Here is a 25,934-nt window from a genome sequence, read left to right as displayed (position 1 = left end):
GAAAATCTCCACCCCCTTTCAAAATTTACACCTTCAGTTGCCTTATTGCCTGGAATTGAATTGCATTAAATCAGACTTTTCCACCTTTATTTACACATCGTAGCCCACAACTTCCAAGGAAAAAACAGAATTCTACAAATTTCAGAATATTAATTAAAAATACAAAACGAAAATATCTGGCTTGGATAAGTGACCACCCACCCCCCTTTTAATAGCAACTGTAAAGAAAAAAAGAGCAATCAGCGTTTGCAGACCCTCACCGGACTTGTTTTGTGTGATGTTTGTGTACTGGTGTGTTATGTAATTAATAAGAGACATTATTACAACTGCCACTTTATAACTGCTGGCAGTGGTGACTGGGTACAAAGACGTCACACTTTGATTGGACACCTGACCTAAACCCATGGCGCTACTCCTCTACCCTCAAATCCATCCAGGCACAGCCAAGTGAACCTAATTCAAAAATAAAAATGAAAAAAAGAAACAATTTCAAATGATTAAATAATTCTGTGTGCCAGACCATGCACCCAATCAAGATGAAATTTAACATATGTATTATTCCCCATCACAACTCGATCATAAATGTGACGTTTCATGTCGATTGGTAAAGCAGTTCCAGAGAAAACAATATTTAATATTTTTCTTCAATCCAATATGGCTGCCAAACCAAGTGCCCCATCAATTATTCCTCAACACACATGTAACCCACGTCTTGGGGAACATGTGTGTCAAGTTTCCGCTCGATCTGTCCAGCCTTTGTGGAGAAGAAGATATTTAAAGTTTTAGGGTAAATCCAATATGGCTGCCAAACCTTGTGACCAATGATGTCAAATGTGTGAACCTTTTGTTCCTCATGGATAGGCGGTCATACATGTCGAGTTTCACCTCGATCTGTTCAGCCACTTCAGAGAAGATTTTTGAATGTTTAAAAAATAATTTAAAAAATGGCTGACGAATCACGTGAGTAGGGTAAGAATACTGATTCTGGCTCACTTTTCCCCATGTAAATGAATGGGGGATTTTCAGCGATTTATATTTTTTTTCCCTAAAAATAAACCCCCCTTTTTATCCCAAGGTATATTTATTTGTCTCCCCTTTTAACCTGGAGGTTGAACCTCATTGAATTGAACACCTGGGGGTTGAACAGCTCACTCATTGAACCTATAAAGATTTGTTCATTCTCAAATTCCTTCAATAGTTTAATTTTCTTTGCACAATAATCCCCATCTAAAATATTGACAAACAAAACATTTGAATCTTTATATTTTTGAAGATACCCCTTTTGTGCCATTACGAAATGATAAACTTCTCTTAATGCTCTTGTTTGACCACCTCCTGAGCCACAGGTTATTTTTTGTTAAGCCCCGCCCACTTTTCTTTAAGCCCCGCCCACTTTTGCTAAGCTCCGCCCACTTTTCATGAGGTATTTTTTCTAAGCCACGCCCACTTTTCCTAAGCCCCGCCCACTTTTGCTAAGCTCCGCCCACTTTTCATAAGGTATTTTTTCTAAGCCACGCCCACTTTTCCTAAGCTCCGCCTACTTTTGCTAAGCCCCGCCCACTCTTACATCATTTCCAGTTCATCTCTGACTCACAAAGAAATCACTAGAAAATTACAGGATGTTATGGTTTTGAAAAATTTCCCAATGAAGGCTTGCCTAGGCTTGCCCAGGGAATTTCCAAAGGAAACCACACCCACCAGTCTTTCTCTATAAAAGCTTCAAACCCAGGCTCCATTTTAAACATTTGTTTTTGCTGGCAATGGTGTTCTGCGTGCTTGTCTCGAACTGTCTGTCTTCTATGGAACTAAACCTTCAAGTTGATGAACTGGATTCAAACCTCTTATCTATTGAGGTAAGATTTTTTATTTTCCTATTTTCAAACTTTGATTGAAGCATACTCATTTAATAATTAAATAACTTAATTAATACATTATTATTTTCTCTCACAGGAAATTGTGTCTGAAATACGAAATGAAAATACTGCTTTTGCTACAACTTGGGGGGAAATTGTTGGCTTGGTTGAAGACCTTATGAGCGACCAAGACCCACAGAACGAGTTCGTCCTTGATGACTCAACCAAAGAGTTATACCTTGGAGACCAGCAAAATCCTGAAAAAGAGTTTTACAGCAATAGTACTCATTGTGAGTTATCAAGACAATACCCACTGAACAAGTTATACCTTGATGAGCCAGAATACAAGTTTTACCTTGGAGACTCACAAATTTTGAAAAAATCAGTAAATGAGTTCTGCCTTGATGGTTTAAATAACTACCTTGGAGACTCAGGAAAAGGGTTCTGCCAAGATGGTTCTAAATATGGGGTCTACCTTGGAGACTCACAAATTTTGAAAAAATCAGTAAATGAGTTCTGCCTTGATGGTTTAAATAACTACCTTGGAGACTCAGGAAAAGGGTTCTGCCAAGATGGTTCTAAATATGGGGCCTACCTTGGAGACTCACAAATTTTGAAAAAATCAGTAAATGAGTTCTGCCTTGATGGTTTAAATAACTACCTTGGAGACTCAGGAAAAGTGTTCTGCCAAGATGGTTCTAAATATGGGGTCTACCTTGGAGACTCACAAATTTTGAAAAAATCAGTAAATGAGTTATCCTTAAGAGACTTTGTAAGTTGGTTTTACTTTGAATACTTGAAATGTGGGTTCTGGATTGATAACTCACAATGTGATACATATCTTGGAAACTCAACGGGAATGTGGTTATACCTTGAAGACTTGGAAAGTTGGGTTTATGTTGGACACTTGAAACTTTTTTGGGGGCTTTTATTTATTTATTTATTTATTTATTATTATTATTATTTTATTTATTTATATTTTGGAGACTTTTGGAGTTGCTATCACTCTTTGGGATCTAAACCTATCGATGTAGTTCTTTGTCGGATGGTGCTTGATGGGAGCAAGATCAAGAAAGTTCTGGGAAGAAAGTGCAGGCTTACTCCCCCTTTCTACGTCATCAAACCTGAAAGCCTTAAAAGACAGAATTGGAAGAAGAAAAAAATCGTAAAAATATATATATATATATAGGTGGAAATCTCATTTTGAAAAAGACATTGTGTTGGGCGAGGATTGAGTTGGGGTTGAGATTTTGAATGTGAGGGTTGGGGTTGAGATTTTGAATGTGAGGGTTGGGACACACACACACATACACATCAACAAACAAAAGTTAAGCCTTGACTATTCAGTTGAGGATTCTGTGTTTGGGGTTCACAGATCTAAGAACGTCCCCCTTGACACACATTATATACTGTTATACACCTCGGACTTGGCCCTCGAGTGTCCACAACGGTGTATAGTAGGAGGGAGTGAAGCGCCAACCTATTGCTCCCATTACACACACACACACACACAAACAAAAGTTAAACCTTGACTATTCAGTTGAGGATTCTGTGTTTGGGGTTCACAGATCTAAGAACGTCCCCCTTGACACACATTATATACTGTAATACACCTCGGACTTGTCCCTCTAGTGTCCACAAAGGTGTATTATCTGCTTAGTTTTGTCTTTTGTAATTCCTGTGAATAAAATGAACCTAAAATCTCTTCCGCATACAAATCATATATTTTATAAGTCCAAGGAACTGTATCTATTACATCAACAATTTTAAAAAGTTCTTTCGTCCATCGTTCAGTAAAACCCTTTTCAAAATGAGATTTCCACCTATATATTCTTACGATATCACCAACTTTGAACTTAGGTTTTCTGACATTAATCTCTTTTTCATATTTTAATTTTGTAAACGTTTCTGATGGCTTCATATTCGTTGACGTGTGAATCGTGTCATTATACTTATCCACAATATCCTGAATAAAAGATAACCATTGTTGTGAACCGAGTTGTGTGAATTTTTTATACAGTCTCTCTTTTAAGGTACGATTAAAACGTTCAACAACAACTGCCTTCCCTTCATTAAAGGTACTGTATAATGTAATACTGTTATTTTTTAGAAAATTCATAAATGTCTTGTTATAAAACTCTCTACCCTCATCAGTCCACAATTTCTTAGGTTTTCTCTTACTTTTATTAAATATCTGTTGAAAAGCTAACATAAGAGTATTACCTGTTTTGTTTTTTAAAGGGACAACCCACGCATATCTACTCCTCAAATCAATAACGGTTAAAGCATACTTGTACCCCTTATCATTATTGAGTTCAATCAAATCAGCAGACCAGATATAATCAACTTCCTTGGAATAAACTTTCCTTCTCTGAAACTTTGTGAATATTGGTTTATGTAATTCATCAGCTAATTGCTCTTCAGTCTTAATGGCATCATTAGAGTCTATAAGTTTTTTGAATTTCCAAGTCCAAGTTTCAATTTAGCACTAATCATCTTCTTCACGATGAACCTATCAACTTTTTCTCTCAAGGTTGGATTTTGTATCAGAGACAAATTATACAACATTTCTCTATCGGCTTCATGCTTTTCTTCCAACGTTGTGGTATTCCCATAATCAATATCGTGTCTCATGCACACTTCATCAACTCTATTGATTGGTTTACTCCAGGATTTAGGATTGACTGCCTCATCTAATCTTTTATCTAAGTTTGTGCCTGGACCACAGAAAGAATACCCTGGAAGATGTAATTCCCCTGGTATTCCAGTAGTTGTAAATTTACTTCCTGATAAAAACTTTTGTATATCTCCTCCGAGTTTGTGTTTGGAGATAAATTGATTTTTTTTTGAACCACATACCGAGCATATACCTTTTTGTATAACCCTGTTATTTTTACTTTTAATATATGAAATATTTTTAGTATTAGTTTTCTTTTTACATTTGAGACAATAACTCATTTATTTATGAGAAAAATTCCTGCAGAGTGCAAAAACCTTTTTAGTTTCCAACATGCACATTTGAATCTTAATTTTTAAAACATAAAGAATCCTTAGAAATGCCTTCACTCTCTCCTCCATTTATTTAAGAAAAAACTTGAATTAAAATCCATATCTTGTCGATGCTAATAGTCTTGTCGAAAGTATTGCAAATAGACTTGTCAATTCTTTGTTTTCCTCCTCGGTGGGTTGAGTTATTTTCTGTAATACCACCAATCTTTTTGAATCTCACTGGTTTCCATATTTTGATATTTATTCATTCTCTCTCTTTCCTCTCTCTTCTCTCTTTCCTCCTTCTCTTTCTTCTCCCTCTCCTCCTTCTCTCTCTTCTCTCTTTCCTCCTTCTCTTTCTTCTCTCTTTCCTCCTTCTCTCTCTTCTCCCTCTCTCTATTCTCTCTTTCCTCCTTCTCTCTCTTCTCTCTTTCCTCCTTCTCTCTCTTCTCCCTCTCTCTATTCTCTCTTTCCTCCTTCTCTCTCTTCTCCCTCTCTCTATTCTCTCTTTCCTCCTTCTCTCTCTTCTCTCTTTCCTCCTTCTCTCTATTCTCTCTTTCCTCCTTCTCTCTCTCCTCCTTCTCCTTTTCCTCCTCTTCCCTCTCTTCTTCAACTCCTTCCTCATCCCTTACTATACTTGAATCGTTTACACCCCATAGAATATTATACATATATTCATCAGGATTTCTTGTTATTCCTGTATCCAAAATAATTTTTTTTACAACAGGAAACCAATAAAATTTCTTTTGAATTTCTAAAAGAGCCTTACCTTTTCTTAACCTTATAATTTTTTTCATTATTTAACATTCTAATTAAATCTAAAGTTGTTGGTTTATCAACATCAGCATAATGCCAATCTTTTATTGAAAATACCTCATTCTTATGTTGTAGAACATATTTATTAAAATACCGAATACCCTTTTCTTGAAGGTATGCTTGGACACAGAAATGATAATTTTCTTGAAGCCTTCTTGCTGTCATTTATGTATTAGAAATATATGTTAGAATAATATTATGACACGAAACACCTCCCCATCTTCCCATAGTTAAATCATTTTGTATTTCCTTACTTATTATATATAATCCTGTTTTTTCTGTTTTCATGAGATAAACAAGGGCAAAACCATTATTATATTTACCCTTATTAAATTCTTTTATTTGTTGTTTACTAATCGTGGCTCCACAAAACTCATTCTCGATACCAAGTGGATAATATTCTTCCTTACGAGACTGATTTAATTGTTCCAGGTCTTCGAGGTTAATTTTAAATGACCAATTATACCCTAAATCATTCATATCATACCCCCATTGTTCTATTCTCATACAAACGATACGCCCTTCTTTATAAAAATTTATTTTAATTCGAACTGTGAATTCTGTATGACCTGGAGATAATATCAACACTTCTGTATCTTTAGAATACACAGCCGTTTTATTTAAGTATATATATTGTGATAAATCGCTTAATCTCACCAAGTCATTCGCGTCAGTCGGGCTTGGATAATTTTTTAATTTATAAGCATTTTTCATGTTAATATTTTTGTTTATATTATATTTATGTCGTTCAGCCTGTGCCTTTGTGTAATAATTTGATAAATCAATATCCAGTTCTTGAGATACACCAAAGATAGAACCATCTTTACCAACATAAGTCATTTATATTAGATTAAAAATAATATCATAAAATTTTTTATTTTTGTTGAGTTGAAATAACACATATAGACATAATTGACCACAACACTTGGAATTTAATTCTTGGACTTGAAATGTTTGATAAACACCATTCTGTAAGAATTTTATGACTTCAACAGGTGGTGGAAGACCAAAACTATCAAAATAATATTTGTCTTGACTATTAAAAATACAAACCCAATGAGAACCGTTCCCATCATTATCTTCTAAGTTCATAATAATATTCTTTGTATGTTTCGACACATTTGTTAATTCATCTCTCATACAAATAACCACATTATGAATTTTTAATTTCTTACAATATTTGGCAAGTTGTAAATTTGATGTTGTATTCTTTCCAAATTCTTTCAACCACTCATCAATGCTCATTTATTTATTAGAAAGATATAATCCATTACCTCTTTTCGTTAATTTTACACCTGCTTGTGCTATAGAAGAAAGCATATCTCCAACTAACAATCTCGCTTTATCAGGCAGACCTTCAAGTTTTTCAGCAAAATCTACAATTACACCACTTCCACTAATTTGTTTCTCCAACTCTTTGTTATGTCTTTCCAATTCTTTTTGAGCCTGGAGTTGAGCCTTCCTTTCGTTGGCAGTTTTGACCGCTGTTGAAATACCACCCGTCAATGCTCCAACCGCACTTAAACCAGCAAATAAAGGAATTAGAAATGGGAGAAATCCTCCACTCGTCTCTCTTATTGAATATTTTTTCAACATTGGTTTTGTCATTTTAATTTTAAGTGAGCCAGTGTCATTCAAGATTTTAACCTGTTCTCTTGTGAGCAAAACATCAATTCTTACTGCTCCTTTTCTCTGAATTGTATTAACGTTAATCGTACAAGGCTTTTGATTTTGAACACAAGATGATAGTTTATGAAGATTGATTTGATTAACATATACCCCAGTTGGTACTTTGCCACTCATTTATTTAACAAAAAAATTATGTGAGACTAATCATCACACCATTATCTGTATTAATCTGCAATTCTGTTTCTTCCAAAAGCAAACAATATGTATCAACTTCTTCACTCTCTCCTCTTTCAATGTATAGGGAAGTATCCACTCGATTAGACTTTATAGTTTCTTTTTGAGCGCTCAGGTCAAACGTATAGATTGTATACAAACTTTTAAATGCTGTCATATCCAAAATAGGTTCTTTATTTCCATTACTTTCACACACCTTTTGGTAAGACTTGTATGCTTCAGCAAAATCATTTTTTTCCCAATTAATTTCCAATCTATCTCGTGAGTAGGGAAAGAATACTGGTTCTGGCTCACTTTTCCCCATGTAAATGAATGGGGGATTTTCAGCCATGAAATTTTTCTTTTTTTTTCCCTGAAAAAATAAATCCCCTTTTTAGCCCAAGGTATATTTATTTGTCTCCCCTTTTAACCTGGAGCCTGGTGTTGGCTTAGTGGTTAGGGTGGTGGCTTGGGATCCCAGGGTCCTGAGTTCAAATCCCGTTGGCTGCTGAATTAACACCAGGGGGTTGACTCAGCCTGCCATCCTTCCGAGGTCGGCGAAATGAGTGCCAGTGTACTGGTCCCGGTGTATGCCCCGGTTAGAATAGGTGTACCATATCCCTGTGTGTCGTAAGAGGCGACCAGGGTTGGTGTCAGGAAGGGCATCCGGCCATAAAACATTGCCTCAAGAAAAAGCCAAACCCCTGCACAGCAGGGAAAAATGGCTGTAAAAACGGTCATTTTTTTATTTCCCCTTTTAACCGAGGGGCTCTCTATTCAAATAGCCCATACAACAAGATAAAGATTTGTTAAAGGTGATTCTAAAGAAATATCTGAAACGTCTAAGCCTCGGGGCACTCTTTATCAAATAACCAATGCATATTGTTTAGCTCACTCATTGAACCTATAAACATTTGTTCATTCTCAAATTCCTTCAATAGTTTAATTTTCTTTGCACAATAATCCCCATCTAAAATATTGAAAAACAAAACATTTGAATCTTTATATTTTTTAAGATACCCCTTTTGTGCCATTACGAAATGATAAACTTCTCTTAATGATCTCATCTGACCACCTCCTGAGTTGCATATCATTTTGATATTGTAGTAAATTATTTTTCCATTGTTCAATTGATAACCATCAAATTTTTCAGTCCATTCAAACATATTTATTATTTTCTTTACATCCTCTAACTTATTGGTTTTTAAATTGATTCGCATATTTGTTTTATTTACCTTTGTTTTAGATATTTTTTCAATAAGACTTATTTGATATTTTTCACATTCATTATGTTTTCCATTTATATACCAAGACTGAGATTTTCTCCACTCTTTAGTTTGACTAATACTTGGTTCGACCATTTATATATTGTGAAAAACGCGGCGGAAGCCCTTAAAAACCCTAACCCATCTTCCCATCGTTAAAACTTGTGTCCATATGGAACACAATCTATTCTATTCACTCTATCATACAATACCCATATGGAACACAATCTATTTTATACACTCTATCATACAATATCCATATGGAACACAATCTATTCCATTATCTAAAATAAATCTCTTATCATCAAAGGCTCCTAATGCCTTTTTATTTACTTCTTCACTATATATCTTATGTTTATAACTTCTTATTGTATTCATTTTCCTATATTCTTCTTTCTTATTCATCAAACAATTATAATAATTTCTAAAAGTTATTGATTTCTTTATTACATATTTCTTTATTCCCTTTAACCTTTTATCAATCTGATCACCATACTTATAAGCATATGCCTTTGCTCTCAATCCAATAAACTCACTCATTACTTTTCCACCCAACTCATCCTTAAACTTACCAATAACCTTTTCATTCTTTTTTGAAAATAACTCACTCTTCTTACTAAAATTACTTGTATCATATACTCCAATGTTTTTCTTCATATCCTTATAAACATCGTCAGTTTTTATATCTAGAATAAAACTATCGGTGTCCATATACAACAATGAAGCATTTTCACCATACTCTTTCTTTAAATCATTATACAAATAATCATACATCAATATCTTTGATAAATCAAGAACTGCTGTTCCAATATAAATTGGTTTATCCATGACAATACTTTCCTTTTTCATATGAATAGCAGAAAAGTTCTCTGAAAAAACCTCTTCTCTCTCAAAACTTGGTTTATTTATCAATCTAGAAGCTTCTTTCCAAGATGTTGCAAATCTAATGTTTTGCCTGTTTCTAACATTCTCCATTGTCTTTCCAAAGACAGCATTATTCATCAATTTATAGAATTCCCCTTCAAATTTTACTTTTGTATTTGTTCTCATATCTGTATTGAATTTAATATACTTTTTCATCCAAGGACTTTGTTTAAATTTTAAAACTCTATGAATTTTAGCTACTCTCAACCCAGCAGATAAATATTGTCTCAAGTTCCTTTGATGCAAAACATATCCCTCTTTATCATAGAATGTTGTTAATAACTTTTCTGTTGATTTGCCTTGAATATTAAAACTTTTATGATAATCACTGAACCATTCTTTCTTTGGGGTTTCTTTCTCACATGCAAAAGGAAGGTCTTTATGCTTATTATGAAGATCACTCGGGTACTTCAAATCAACTTCAAAATAATAACCTTCTTCTTTGTCATTCAATTTCTCTTGAGAAGAAATAACAATATTCATCAAAGCCTTTTCATAATCCTTTTCTTCCACCCACTCTAATTTACCATAAGGCAGAGATTGAGACATTGCCCATCCATACAAATTATTAGCATCAAAGTACATCAAATAATTACTATCTTTTTCACTCTCATAATTTGGAAGATATTTATTATTTGCTTTAGCATATCTTTTTGAACATACTTGTGATATTCCACCTCTCTTAGACTTCTCAATCATCAAAAGCATATCTACATCACTGACTAAATCTATATCTTGTTTTGTCATTTTCAACATTGCACTCCAAGCTAAACCAGGAGCTGTGAAATAGTGGGCAGGATCTAATCCATAACAATTTTTATTATGACAGAGTGATCTAAAAGCTTCAAACACATCAGCTAACAATAAAACATCTGTTTTTAGATACAAATCATGATATTCTCCAAGGTTCTTTGTCTTAAATATTTTCCAAATTTCTTGTGCGTGTTTATATTCCTTATCACTTATCTCTTCTTCATAAAGGTTATTATAGAAACTTTCTTTTGAAGGAAGTTGTGTTTCTTTAAATCTCATAAATGAATCCATATAACCATAAGGATAAATTCCCTTACTTGTAAGAATTTTCTCTTTACTTTGAATTTCATTCCTTGTTTCAATTTCCTCTCTAGTTAGAATTCCCTCTTTAATCAGAATTTCATCTATAATCAGAATTTCCTCTTTAGTTAGAATTTCATTCTTTGTTCGAATTTTCTGTATAATTAGAATTTCATCTTCAGTAAGAATTTCTTCATTCATTTCCTCATTAATTAGAATTTCCTCTTTACTTTGAATTCTCTCTTTAATCTGAATTTCCTCTTTAGTTAGAATTTCCTCTTTTGGAAAGAATGAATTAAGATTTGGAAAAGAGCCCGTGGAGCTTAGATTTGATGCGAGGTTGGCTAGTGGTGTTCCCATAAACTTGTAAGAATCAAGAAACCGAATACGAGTTATAGGTTTTGTGAATATCATTTTTGTAAATGAAATATACTTTTGACTTGTGTTTGTTATGGCAGAAATATTCCCTGGTGTTTTTGAAAGTTCATTTATAAATAGATGTGTATCATAGTTGGCGCTGTTGTGAAGAAAGACTGGAATAAAAGAAGGTAATTTATAATTAAGATTACAACAGGAATGAGCGGGACCTCTATATTTACCAGTAAGATGACAATGATCCCTAACTTTAGACTCCTCAATTTCCTCCTCACAAATATGACAGATATTGTTCTTTCTAAATTCTAATTTTTCTTCTATGGTTAATTTCATCGGTTCATTTGTTTCTTTCATTAATTTAGTTAGTCTTATACAATCCTTTTCTAATCGTTTTACAAACTCTTGTGAAGCATTTTTTCCACTATACTGTTCAAGTTTATTATACTTTTCTCCAACAGATGATTTGATATAATAACAGAAACCACAAGGAATATGTTTTTGATATTTATTTGTATATGGTTCTTTTGGATTAGGAGAAGCAGTATTTATCTTTTTAAGGATACATTCAAAATCAGCGTATATCACAAATGGGTGCATGATAGATTTATTATAATCTTCAAAAGAAATCTTTTCACCAGGTTTAGGCATTGTAATTACAGCTGATTTATGATTACTACAATATTTTGAATGTTGTTCTAATCGTTCTTTTGTATGAAATGAATTAAGACATCGCTTACAAGGATATATTTTGTTTGCTGTTCTGAATACCTGAGAAGAGATTAATCTTGATAAATTATTGATGTATGTGTAATGTGAATTATTTCCAACACTAAAATATAAAAGATCAATGTGTGTTTCTTCATTTTTAAAGTTGTTTGAAATTTTTAATATTTGAACTTTGTTTGTATCCGTTAATCCATATACATTAATAGAAAGATTATTCTTTTTCTCAAATTTAGGAATATCTGTTAGTGGCATTGGGAAATTAAAATCTTTAATGTCCAAGGTATTCTCATATTTCATATATTGTTTTACTCTTTCTGAATTACATTTTGGTGGATGTAAGTGAGCAAGAACAGACCAGAGAAAACATTTATTATCATTATTCTTAATATTAACAACTGCCTTCTTTCGTTTTATTTCTTTTGGTAATTCAATATAAGAAGAAGCTTTAAGAGGGTTTGATTTTAGAATGTGTACATCTAAAAGATGATTTTTTTAATATTGAATCCACTTCCTACCACTGTATTATCAACATCCTCCTCTTGTCTTGATAGTTCTTCATAAACCCCACTATTCAAAAAATCTTGAAATGATGTTATAAAATGAAGATCTGTCCTCATATAAGGAGTTTGTTCTTCATCTTGTCTTTTCATATTCATTTTCACTCCCATATAAAACTTTAAAGTTTTCATTTCTTTTAATGTTTTTTTAATAAATTTTTCAACATCAGGTTTCACTATTTCAATTGATTCAATTATTGATGATGGACCGGGTTCTCCAAATTGAAAAATCCTTATTTTTATATGCCCTTTAAATGCCCCATCAGTGTTTTCAATATAATAGTCTCCCTTTACTTTAAACTCATTTTTCTTGTGTTTTTGTGATTGAAGATGCCTATTATAACTACTCTTCAAAACATCCTTTGAGCAGGTATCACAATGTTTTCTTTCCAACTCAAGAGGGGATATTTTGTGAAATAGATTAAATGTGTGTTTGTTGGTTCGGAGGTGTTTTCTATAATGTTTATATTCGTGATTACAAACATCGCAGTATGTTGTATTCACCATATTTATATAATAAAACTTTGCTTAAACTAAAAATTTCTTGATGAAAATTTCGTTTATTTTACAGGTGAATCTGTGCTTAAACTAAAATTTTCTTGATGAAAATTTCGTTTATTTTACAGGTGAATCTGTGCTTAAACTAAAATTTTCTTGGTGAAAATTTCGTTTATTTTACAGGTGAATCTGTGCTTAAACTAAAATTTTCTTGATGAAAATTTCGTTTATTTTACAGGTGAATCTGTGCTTAAACTAAAATTTTCTTGATGAAAATTTCGTTTATTTTACAGGTGAATCTGTGCTTAAAACCATTTTATCCTCCAACTTTTTCACTTAATAAATACAATGTTTCAAGACACAAAAGACAAGTTTCAATCAATCTCTTCATTTGTTAAAGATGCTGAGAAATATGTCAAGGATGTAAAATTGAACAAAGATAAATATAACAACTATTGGATAAAAACAATTATGGTGGATATGATGAGTTCTTCAATTTACTTCAGTGGAAGGGCTTTTAGTATACCTGGAAGAACATCAATTAAGGTATCTCTAACAAAAGTTTCTCCTCTCCTTCTGGCAATATATTCAAAACTAGAAAAAGCAATGAAACAAGAAAAGGTATCAAAAAATAAAAACCTTATGGATGAAGCTTTAGAAAGAAAAGATAAGACCATCTGTAATATGCAAGGAGAAATTTGTATTTTTTTCAACAACCCTAAAGATATAAATCCTGATGAAATAAAGGATGTTAATATATCAGGTGAAATGACATTTCGTTCAATTGTAGTTAAGGATCATTTTAAAATTACCTTTAATATAAAAAATGTAGCAGTTGAATCTGTTAATGAAAAAATGTATATCGATATCGATGGTAATGTTTTTTCTACTAATTAAATGAGCCAATATTCAACTGAAGATTTTGAAGATTATGAGAGTGATTATGATACCGAGAGTTTGCATTCAAACGATAGTTATGACACCGAGAGTTTGTGTTCAAATGATAGTTATGAAAGTATAGATGATTCTGAAAGTATCGAAGATGATATCGAAGATGAATTTCAGTTTAAGTAAAGTTTTACTTTATAAATATGAATAGTTTACTCGATTTTGAGCCTCTTGAATTCCATGATTCTCCATATGACAAATTTGAGAATTGTCCTGCGTGTGAAAGACGGGGATTAAACACAGAGTCAAAAGCCTATAAACAATGTATATTCTGTGATTATCTTCTAATTAATGATAATCAAAAATATAAAAAGGAAAATAATTCTTTTAGATTTACACCAAAAATGAATTACTTTACAAGATTGATTCGAGAAATGAATGTAAAGAACGAGGGTGAGAACACACCTTTCCTTACAAGGGAAGAAACTGAACGTATTAGAGAAATGTTCAAAGGATTGTTGTTATATCTTATTCATGGATGTGATTTTCAGGGAAATATCAACACAAGATATTGCATAAATAAAATAATGGATTATCTTGAAATTAAACCTGAACTTAGGATAAAATATAGAATTTCGAAAAAAGCCAAGAATAAATTAAATAACCTGTTTTCCAAATATATAAATGAATGATTTTTTACCTATTTGGGAAAATAAGATAAAATTTGACAACCATAAAAATCTCCCAAATTCATTAAGATGCCTCATAGTTGGTTCAAGTGGATGTGGAAAAACCTGCTTACTTTTAAAGATGCTCCTCACTCCCAACTTTTTAGATTATGATAATTTAATAATTTTCACAAAGTCGAGTTTTCAACCAGAGTATCAACTACTCTCACAAGGTTTTAATGCTGGTCTTCAAAAAGAAGATATAATCGGTTTATTTAAACTTCAAAAAACCTAAATGATTTTAACATTGAAGATATAATACAACTATTTTGTGATACACAGAGATGTAAAAAGAAATCAAAACCGATAACTTGTATTCTGAGTGATAATACGGATGATATACCGTCTCCCCAAGATTTGGATAAATCCAAAAAGAACCTCGTTATCTTTGATGATTGTGTTAATGAGAGAAACCAAACGGTAATGGACAGCTACTACACAAGAGGGAGACATTCTTCTTGTAATTGTATTTATCTTAGTCAATCGTACTTTCAGCTTCCTCGTCGTTCCATCAGAAACAATGCTAATACTTTTATTTTATTCAAGTTAAATTCAATAGATATAAACAATTTTTGGAGAGACAATTGTTCTACATTATGTAGTAAAAAGGAATTTGGGGATTACATGAAACACACGACTGAAAAATATAAATATATTGTTGTGAAACAAGATGAGATATTAAATGATATTTTTCAATAAATAAATGGATGCGAAAGAAAGAGCAAGAAGATTTAGGGAACATCAAGAGTTGGTTTCAAAAGTTGTAAAACAGCAGGAAGACATAAAGAAGAAACGCAGACAGAAACTAACGGGCGAAGAAGCATTTGAAAGAAAACAAGAGAAATTTTTTAAACCACTTTTAAAAACTTCCCAAGGAAAAATGAAAGATGTTTCCACAGTTCCCACGGTAGAATATACTCCTAAAAACTTCAAATGTTAAAAGATTTCAGTCAAATGACGGAGGAAGAATTAGAGCATTTAGGAGAATTAGAATATGATGATGAAGGTTTATTTCAACAACTGGAAGAGATTAATCGACCCCTGATTATATTGTGAATGCTCTTCAAAACAATGAATATTCAGCGGATTCAAAAACCAAAGCAGGACTCATTCCAACAGAACAATCAGCAATATTTCATCTTGTTCAAGAAAAGGTATTGATATTTAATGATGAATTAAGGTTCTTGGGTTCTGCTCAACCCCCTGTTAAACTAACTCCAAGATTAATGTTTCTTCTCACAAAAGATGGAAGACAAGGTTCAACTGTGAGGGATGAATCAAAGTATATTGATAAACCATTGGATATGGAAAATAATGATGATAGAGTATATATTGATCTGCTGAACACTCTAAATTATAAGGTTATTCTTTCTGGTAAAAGTAGGAAGAATGAGAAGGAGAAACACATTATTCAGGCTTTAAGTATCCTTGGTTCAGGTGTTAGTTTTCTTCCAAATGACCCATCGCAATTAGTTAATAGACTGTTATTGTTGTTAGGCAGTAAGAAGGCTGGAAATAACAATTGTTTTAATGAAGCATCAGCCATTTTAGACCAGTTGATGAACATGAAAATAATTAATAAATATCAATACAAAGACATTTTATCTCATATTAAATAAGATGAGAAGCACAATCCTTAGTTTCAATTTCACAACAAGCGACCACACATCTTCATTCCCATACCCACTACAACTTGACACAACAAAAGAATATGAGGCATCTTTATTGTCCATGGAAACTTATAATACCTTATTTAATATAACCGAGAAAAATGACAAGTTTAGTTATAATCCAGGAAGTGGATACAAAACGATAACAGTCTCACCCGGAGCATATGAGATTTCTCAAATATCTTCCGAAATTGCTCGTCTTATGAAAGAACAGGGTGATGAACCAAAAAATATTGTTATAAACATTCAAAAACATACTTCAAAATCAACGATTAAAGTTAAAAATAACTACAAGGTTGATTTCACAATTGATAATTCATTTAGAGAGTTATTGGGTTTCTCCTCAAAAAAGATTGAAACTAATGGGACGTTTTACAGTGATAATGTCATTCAAATATCCTCAGGAATAAATTCGGTGTTAATTCACTGTGATTTGATTGATGGTGCTTATAATGATGGGAAAAAAACAAATACAATATTTTCATTCAGCGCATACTCAACCCCAATTGGTTATAAATTCAATATGGAACCCAAAAATTTGGTTTATCTACCTGTGTCAGGAAAAACCATACACAGAGTAAATTTTAGGATAACCGACCAAGATAATCGTGTGATTTCTTTTAATGGAGAAGTTATATCCATCAGAATTCACCTACGTGAAGTTTTCCAATAAATAAATACGATGGTTATTGTGAGGAAACACGAGTTGGGAAAATATAAAATAATTACAGGGGATGGGATGTTCCTTTCCCCATACTACAAGGGTGAAGGTATGTATCTTGGTAGAGGATACTATAAACCTAAGAGACAAAGGGGTGTTGGGCATCAATTTAGAGGAGATGGGATAATTGATACTCTCATGGGTATTGGTTCAACTATTCTTAAACATAAAGATCTAATTGGTTCAACTGCTTCTGCTGTGGGAAATGTTGCAGGTGCTGTAAAGAGTATAAAAGATGCCCAGAAGGAATCTCATAAATTACAAGCAATAAAAGAAATTAAGAAAGGCAAAACTCAGTTGTCCCCCAAGAACGACAGAAAATAATTCAAATACTTGGATCAGGGTTTCAAAAGTTTTAACATCTTTTTTTCCTAAATAAATACAAGTATGGAAGCAATTGATAGTATCTATGATTTGGATGATACTATTATTATCTCAAACTCCACTAAAAAAGAAGATTACTTCAAGGTAAATGCAATAACTGGAACAGACTGGAATACGAATGGTACAAAAAGTTTTGAAATAAATAATCAACAAACCTATTTGAATCTCTCCGAAAGTTTCTTGTTGTGTAAATTTAAATTCACTAAGGTTGGGAATAACACAAACGCTACACTTGTAAATGATTTCTTCTGGAAAATGTTTGATAGTGTGCGTTTGTATATTGGAACACAAGAAGTTGAAGCGGTTGATTATGTCTCTGCTGTATCTGAAATGATAAAATTTACACTCTATACATTCAGTGATAGAATGGGAAAGGGGTCTGTCGAAGGTTTTATTCCTGATATGTCAACGGGAACAAACACAGACCCTGGGTATACTCAAAGGAAAGGAATGTATAATGATGATACAAAAGCAGAAAATAGTTTTACTGTGGCAGTTCCTCTTAAAGGTATATTTGGATTTTGTGATCATGATAAAGTTCTGTATGGCCTTAAAATTAGATTTCAACTACAAAGGAATGATAATGAAAATCGATTGCTTTTTGGTGTTGGTAGTGCTTTTGGTGATCAGAATAAATTTGTAATTGAGGAAATGAGTTGGTATATCAGTGAATATACTCCTAATCTTAAAACAGAAGAGATGTTGAATCGAAGACTTAACTCAAAGAAACCACTCAGTGTATCATACCTCAAAAGAAGATGTCAACACGTTAAACTCAATCAAACTACTTACACGTGGAATTTGGGTGTTCTGGAAGGAAAGCCACGATATCTGTGGATCATTTTTAAAAAGCCAGATGGTGATACTGCGACTGATAAGAATAATGCATTGAGTGATAATGCTAAGGTGAAACAACTTCGCGTTTCTCTAGATGGAACATTTTACCCACGAGATAGATTGGAAATTAATTGGGAAAAAAATGATTTTGCTGAAGCATACAAGTCTTACCAAAAGGTGTGTGAAAGTAATGGAAATAAAGAACCTATTTTGGATATGACAGCATTTAAAAGTTTGTATACAATCTATGCGTTTGACCTGAGCGCTCAAAAGGAAACTATAAAGTCTAATCGAGTGGATACTTCCCTATACATTGAAAGAGGAGAGAGTGAAGAAGTTGATACATATTGTTTGCTTTTGGAAGAAACAGAATTGCAGATTAATACAGATAATGGTGTGATGATTAGTCTCACATAATTTTTTGTTAAATAAATGAGTGGCAAAGTACCAACTGGGGTATATGTTAATCAAATCAATCTTCATAAACTATCATCTTGTGTTCAAAATCAAAAGCCTTGTACGATTAACGTTAATACAATTCAGAGAAAAGGAGCAGTAAGAATTGATGTTTTTCTCACAAGAGAACAGGTTAAAATCTTGAATGACACTGGCTCACTTAAAATTAAAATGACAAAACCAATGTTGAAAAAATATTCAATAAGAGAGACGAGTGGAGGATTTCTCCCATTTCTAATTCCTTTATTTGCTGGTTTAAGTGCGGTTGGAGCATTGACGGGTGGTATTTCAACAGCGGTGAAAACTGCCAACGAAAGGAAGGCTCAACTCCAGGCTCAAAAAGAATTGGAAAGACATAACAAAGAGTTGGAGAAACAAATTAGTGGAAGTGGTGTAATTGTAGATTTTGCTGAAAAACTTGAAGGTCTGCCTGATAAAGCGAGATTGTTAGTTGGAGATATGCTTTCTTCTATAGCACAAGCAGGTGTAAAATTAACGAAAAGAGGTAATGGATTATATCTTTCTAATAAATAAATGAGCATTGATGAGTGGTTGAAAAAATTTGGAAAGAATACAACATCAAATTTACAACTTGTCAAATATTGTAAGAAATTAAAAATTCATAATGTGGTTATTTGTATGAGAGATGAATTAACAAATGTGCCGAAACATACAAAGAATATTATTATGAACTTAGAAGATAATAATGGGAACGGTTCTCATTGGGTTTGTATTTTTAATAGTCAAGACAAATATTATTTTGATAGTTTTGGTCTTCCACCACCTGTTGAAGTCATAAAATTCTTACAGAATGGTGTTTATCAAACATTTCAAGTCCAAGAATTAAATTCCAAGTGTTGTGGCCAATTATGCCTATATGTGTTATTTCAACTCAACAAAAATAAAAAATTTTATGATATTATTTTTAATCTAATATAAATGACTTATGTTGGTAAAGATGGTTCTATCTTTGGTTTATCTCAAGAACTGGATATTGATTTCTCAAATTATTACACAAAGGCACAGGCTGAACGACATAAATATAATATAACCAAAAATATTAACATGAAAAATGCTTATAAATTAAAAAATTATCCAAGCCCGACTGACGCGAATGACTTGGTGAGATTAAGCGATTTATCACAATATATATCCTTAAATAAAACGGCTGTGTATTCCAAAGATACAGAAGTGTTGATATTATCTCCAGGTCATACAGAATTCACAGTTCGAATTAAAATAAATTTTTATAAAGAAGGGCGTATCGTTTGTATGAGAATAGAACAATGGGGATATGATATGAATGATTTAGGGTATAATTGGTCATTTAAAATTAACCTCGAAGACCTGGAACAATTAAATCAGTCTCGTAAGGAAGAATATTATCCACTTGGTATCGAGAATGAGTTTTGTGGGGCTACGATTAGTAAACAACAAATAAAAGAATTTAATAAGGGTAAATATAATAATGGTTTTGCCCTTGTTTATCTCATGAAAACAGAAAAAACAGGATTATATATAATAAGTAAGGAAATACAAAATGATTTAACTATGGGAAGATGGGGAGGTGTTTCGTGCCATAATATTGTTCTAACATATATTTCTAATACATAAATGACAGCAAGAAGGCTTCAAGAAAATTATCATTTCTGTGTCCAAGCATACCTTCAAGAAAAGGGTATTCGGTATTTTAATAAATATGTTCTACAACATAAGAATGAGGTATTTTCAATAAAAGATTGGCATTATGCTGATGTTGATAAACCGACAACTTTAGATTTAATTAGAATGTTAAATAATGAAAAAATTATAAAGTTAAGAAAAGGTAAGGCTCTTTTAGAAATTCAAAAGAAATTTTATTGGTTTCCTGTTGTAAAAAAATTATTTTGGATACAGGAATAACAAGAAATCCTGATGAATATATGTATAATATTCTATGGGGTGTAAGCGATTCAAGGATAGTAAGGGATGAGGAAGGAGTTGAAGAAGAGAGGGAAGAGGAGGAAAAGGAGAAGAGGGAGAAGAAAGAGAAGGAGGAAAAAGAGAAGAGAGAGAGGGAGGAAAGAGAGAAGAGAGAGAGGGAGGAGAGAGAGAAGAGAGAGAGGGAGGAGAGGGAGAAGAAAGAGAAGGAGAGGGAGGAGAGGGAGAAGAAAGAGAAGGAGGAGAGGGAGGAAAGAGCGAGACAAAATAAATATCAAAATATGGAAACCAGTGAGATTAAAAAAAGATTAGGGGTATTACAGAAAATAACTCAACCCACCGAGGAGGAAAACAAAGAATTGATAAGTCTATTTACAATACTTTCGACAAGACTATTGACATCGAGAAGACAGGTATTTTAATTCAAGTTTTTCATTTTTATTTTTTTTTCTTAAATAAATGGGGGAGAGAGTGAAGGCATTTCTAAGGATTCTTTATGTTTTAAAAATCAAGATTCAAATGTGCATGTTGGAAACTAAAAAGGTTTTTGCACTCTGCAGGAATTTTTCTCATAAATAAATGAGTTATTGTCTCAAATGTAAAAAGAAAACTAATACTAAAAATATTTCATATATTAAAAGTAAAAATAACAGGGTTATACAAAAAGGTATATGTTCGGTGTGTGGTTCAAAAAAAAATCAATTTATCTCCCAACACAAACTAGGAGGAGATATCCAAAAGTTTTTATCAGGAAGTAAATTTACAACTACTGGAATACCAGGGGAATTACATCTTCCAGGGTATTCTTTCTGTGGCCCAGGCACAAACTTGGATAAAAGATTAGATGAGGCAGACAATCCTAAATCCTGGAGTCGGCCTATCAATAGAGTTGATGAAGTGTGCATGAGACACGATATTGATTATGGGAATACCACAACGTTGGAAGAAAAGCATGAAGCCGATAGAGAAATGTTGTATAATTTGTCTCTGATACAAAATCCAACCTTGAGAGAAAAAGTTGATCGGTTCTTTGTGAAGAAGATGATCAGTGCTAAATTGAAACTTGGACTTGGAAATTCAAAAACTTATAGGCTCTAATGATGCCATTAAGACTGAAGAGCAATTAGCTGATGAATTACATAAACCAATATTCACAAAGTTTCAGAGAAGGAAAGTTTATTCCAAGGAAGTAGATTATATCTGGTCTGCTGATTTGATTGAACTCAATAATGATAAGGGGTACAAGTATGCTTTAACCGTTATTGATTTGAGGAGTAGATATGCGTGGGTTGTACCATTAAAAAACAAAACAGGTAATACTCTTATGTTAGCCTTCCAACAGATATTTAATAAAAGTAAGAGAAAACCTAAAAAATTGTGGACTGATGAGGGTAGGGAGTTTTATAACAAGACATTTATGAATTTTCTAAAAAATAACAGTATTACATTATACAGTACCTTTAATGAAGGGAAGGCAGTTGTTGTTGAACGTTTTAATCGTACCTTAAAAGAGAGACTATATAAAAAATTCACACAACTCGGTTCACAACAATGGTCATCTTTTATTCAAGATATTGTGGATAAGTACAATGACACGATTCACACGTCAACAAATATGAAGCCATCAGAAACATTTACAAAATTAAAATATGAAAAAGAGATTAATGTCAGAAAACCTAAGTTCAAAGTTGGTGATATCGTAAGAATATATAGGTGGAAATCTCATTTTGAAAAAGGTTATACGAAAAGATGGACCAACGAGCTTTTTAAAATTGTTGATGTAATAGATACGGTTCCTTGGACTTATAAGATATATGATTTGGAAGGGGAAGAGATTTTAGGTTCATTTTATTCACAGGAATTACAAAAGACAAAGATAAATTGAAATTTTTTGACTCCGCCCCTTTTTGGCTCCACCCACACAAGCCCCCGCCCACACAAGCCCCGCCCACACAAACCCCACACAAACCCCACCACACACCCCCCACAAGCTCCAATAAATTGAAATTTTTGACTCCGCCCCTTTTTGACTCCGCCCACACACGCCCCTCCCACCGAAGCCCCGCCCACACAAACCCCACACAAACCCCACACAAGCTCCACACAACCTCCACACAAAAACTCCACACAAGCTCCACACACACAAACCCCACACAAGCTCCACCCATATTCATCATATTCACATAATTAGTGATTAGTTAATTAGTTCCCCACACACACAACGTGTTTATTTAATTAAAAAATTATCCACTCATCCACACAAGCTCCACTCATCCACCCCCCATCTCTCCACCCATCCATTTATCCACATAAGCCTCATCCACATTCACCCCTCCCACACAAGCTCCACCCACATAAACCCCTGCCCATATAAACCCTGCCCACATAAACCCCTCCCACATAAGCCCTGCCTACACAAGCTCCACACAAAAACTCCACACACATAAACCCCTCCCACACAAGCTCCACCCACATAAACCCCCGCCCACACAAGCCCCACCCACACAAGCCCCACCCACACACACACACCCCGCCCACACAAGCCCCTCCCACACACACCCCACCCACACAAGCCCCGCCCACACAAGCCCCACCCCCCTCATCCCCCTGTGCGCCCCCACCTTTGACCCACCACCTCCCTCATCCCACCCCCCACCCTTCCCCACACACACACATGGGGAGGGGAGGGATGGGATGAGGGGGTGATGGGTCATTGGGGGAGCGCACCTCCCCCCCCCCTCCCCCCACCCCCCCCCCCCCTTTACATCTCTTTTATTCTTTTCTTGTAATTCAGAATCAAGTAATTGTAAACAAAACAAATATAATTTATTAATATTGAAAATATTAAATATTCATTTGCGAGAATGTACAATCTTTCCCAGCAATCTTCTTCAGACGCCTTGTGATTTCGAAACTCAGACACCATATTCTGTTTTGAAACAAAAAGTGGATAATAATTAGGTTCTATAAAGATAATTACATGGTAATATGAATAAGCCTCGTTGACCACTGAATTAACACACCAGGAGCCTGTCATCCTTTCAAGGTCAATAAAATGAATTCCAGTGTACTGACAAAACCACGTCCAAACTAATGATGCAACCAACATAAGGCGACATTCTAAAGAGAGAGTGATATTAATAATAATTCAGAAATATTTACCTCCAGAAAATCATGTGTTGTACGAGTGATATTAATAATAATTCAGAAATATTTACCTCCAGAAAATCATGTGTTGTACGAGTGATATTAATAATAATTCAGAAATATTTACCTCCAGAAAATCATGTGTTGTACAAGATTGCTTCAACAGCTGATGTTGTGCGATAGTGCTGAAAAAAAAAAAAAAATAAGTCAAGGGTATAGATGAAGAGACAGACAGGGAAAGCAACACACACACACACACACACGCACACACACACACATACACACACACATAGACACACACACACGTGCCTCACCATTGGTTTAATTCATTCGAGATCAGAGACCAGTCATTATAAATCATTGGCCTCTTCAATAAGAGCAGAGAGAGGTAGGTAGAAAGACAGACAGAGAGAGAGGCACACACACGTGTCTCACCATTGGTTTAATTCCTTCGAGATGAGAGGACGTGATAAGACTTCATGCCACTCATTGAAAATGTCTTTCAATTCTCTTCTAAAATCATTGATCTCTTCAATAAGAGTATTAATTTCATGAACCACGTCGTGATATGTGAACTCAATTTCTTCCAATGCCCTGTCAGGGAAAAAATATATATATATCAGAATTATCATGATTTAATTAATAATCATTTGCTTCATCGTTCAAAGAGAAAAGCATACACAAACTTACCAACTCTGTAGTGGGCTGTTGGCTTCATCGGAAGAAATATCGTCCATGCCTCAGTTGTAAAAATGAAAATCCTGTCTGGCAGAAACTTTGTCTGGCGAACCGCTTATAAAGCAACGATGAGGAAATTGCTTAATCATTGGGTGTGGGCACAGGAAATGACAAGCTTCTCTTAATGATCTCATCTGGCCACCGCCCGAGTTGCAAATCGTTTTTGGACATAAACCACGCCATAAAAGTTTTGATTCAAATGTTTTCAGTTCGTGTTCTGAGATAAAATATAAACACGAGACCTTGTCTCACAGAATAGTTCCTATTTTTTCACAGCATGACAGTCCAAAACCACTTCCTCATTCACACAGCACGGCCGTGTCAAAAAACACTTCCTCATTTTCACGGCATGAACTGAAAACATTTGAAACAAAACTTTTTTTATGGCATGGTTTATGTACAAAAATGATTTGCAACTCGGGCGGTGGCCAGATGAGATCATTAAGACAAGTTTATCATTTCGTAATGGCACAAAAGGGGTATCTTAAAAAATATAAAGATTCAAATGTTTTGTTTTTCAATATTTTAGATGGGGATTATTGTGCAAAGAAAATTAAACTATTGAAGGAATTTGAGAATGAACAAATGTTTATAGGTTCAATGAGTGAGCTAAACAATATGCATTGGTTATTTGATAAAGAGTGCCCCGAGGCTTAGACGTTTCAGATATTTCTTTAGAATCACCTTTAACAAATCTTTATCTTGTTGTATGGGCTATTTGAATAGAGAGCCCCTCGGTTAAAAGGGGAAATAAAAAAATGACCGTTTTTACAGCCATTTTTCCCTGCTGTGCAGGGGTTTGGCTTTTTCTTGAGGCAATGTTTTATGGCCGGATGCCCTTCCTGACACCAACCCTGGTCGCCTCTTACGACACACAGGGATATGGTACACCTATTCTAACCGGGGCATACACCGGGACCAGTACACTGGCACTCATTTCGCCGACCTCGGAAGGATGGCAGGCTGAGTCAACCCCCTGGTGTTAATTCAGCAGCCAACGGGATTTGAACTCAGGACCCTGGGATCCCAAGCCACCACCCTAACCACTAAGCCAACACCAGGCTCCAGGTTAAAAGGGGAGACAAATAAATATACCTTGGGCTAAAAAGGGGATTTATTTTTTCAGGGAAAAAAAAAGAAAAATTTCATGGCTGAAAATCCCCCATTCATTTACATGGGGAAAAGTGAGCCAGAACCAGTATTCTTTCCCTACTCTCGTGGATAAAATGTTCCATCTAGAGAAACGCGAAGTTGTTTCACCTTAGCATTATCACTCAATGCATTATTCTTATCAGTCGCAGTATCACCATCTGGCTTTTTAAAAATCATCCACAGATATCGTGGCTTTCCTTCCAGAACACCCAAATTCCACGTGTAAGTAGTTTGATTGAGTTTAACGTGTTGACATCTTCTTTTGAGGTATGATACACTGAGTGGTTTTTTTGAGTTAAGTCTTCGATTCAACATCTCTTCTGTTTTAAGATTAGGAGTATATTCACTGATATACCAACTCATCTCCTCAATTACAAATTTATTCTGATCACCAAA

At 33.9% G+C, this 25,934-nt stretch overlaps 1 protein-coding gene across 1 annotated transcript; it reads right to left on the bottom strand.

The window, feature by feature from the left end:
* Window positions 1–208: 208 nt before the first annotated feature.
* Window positions 209–25,589, bottom strand: LOC147034073 (uncharacterized). Its single transcript, XM_085849078.1, has 5 exons — window positions 24,339–25,589; window positions 24,084–24,242; window positions 23,776–23,833; window positions 23,372–23,430; window positions 209–218 (listed from the first exon to the last, which is right to left on the bottom strand). Exons 1-5 carry the CDS (start codon window positions 24,383–24,385, stop codon window positions 209–211), a joined length of 333 nt encoding a protein of 110 aa, XP_085705204.1. The 5' UTR covers window positions 24,386–25,589.
* Window positions 25,590–25,934: the final 345 nt, after the last annotated feature.

The sequence above is a fragment of the Eptatretus burgeri genome, chromosome 1 (genome assembly GCF_056783735.1).
Source record: "Eptatretus burgeri isolate ZD-2024b chromosome 1, Ebu_testis_v1, whole genome shotgun sequence".
NCBI lineage: Eukaryota > Metazoa > Chordata > Myxini > Myxiniformes > Myxinidae > Eptatretus > Eptatretus burgeri.
This window is presented reverse-complemented; position numbering and strand designations above follow the sequence as displayed.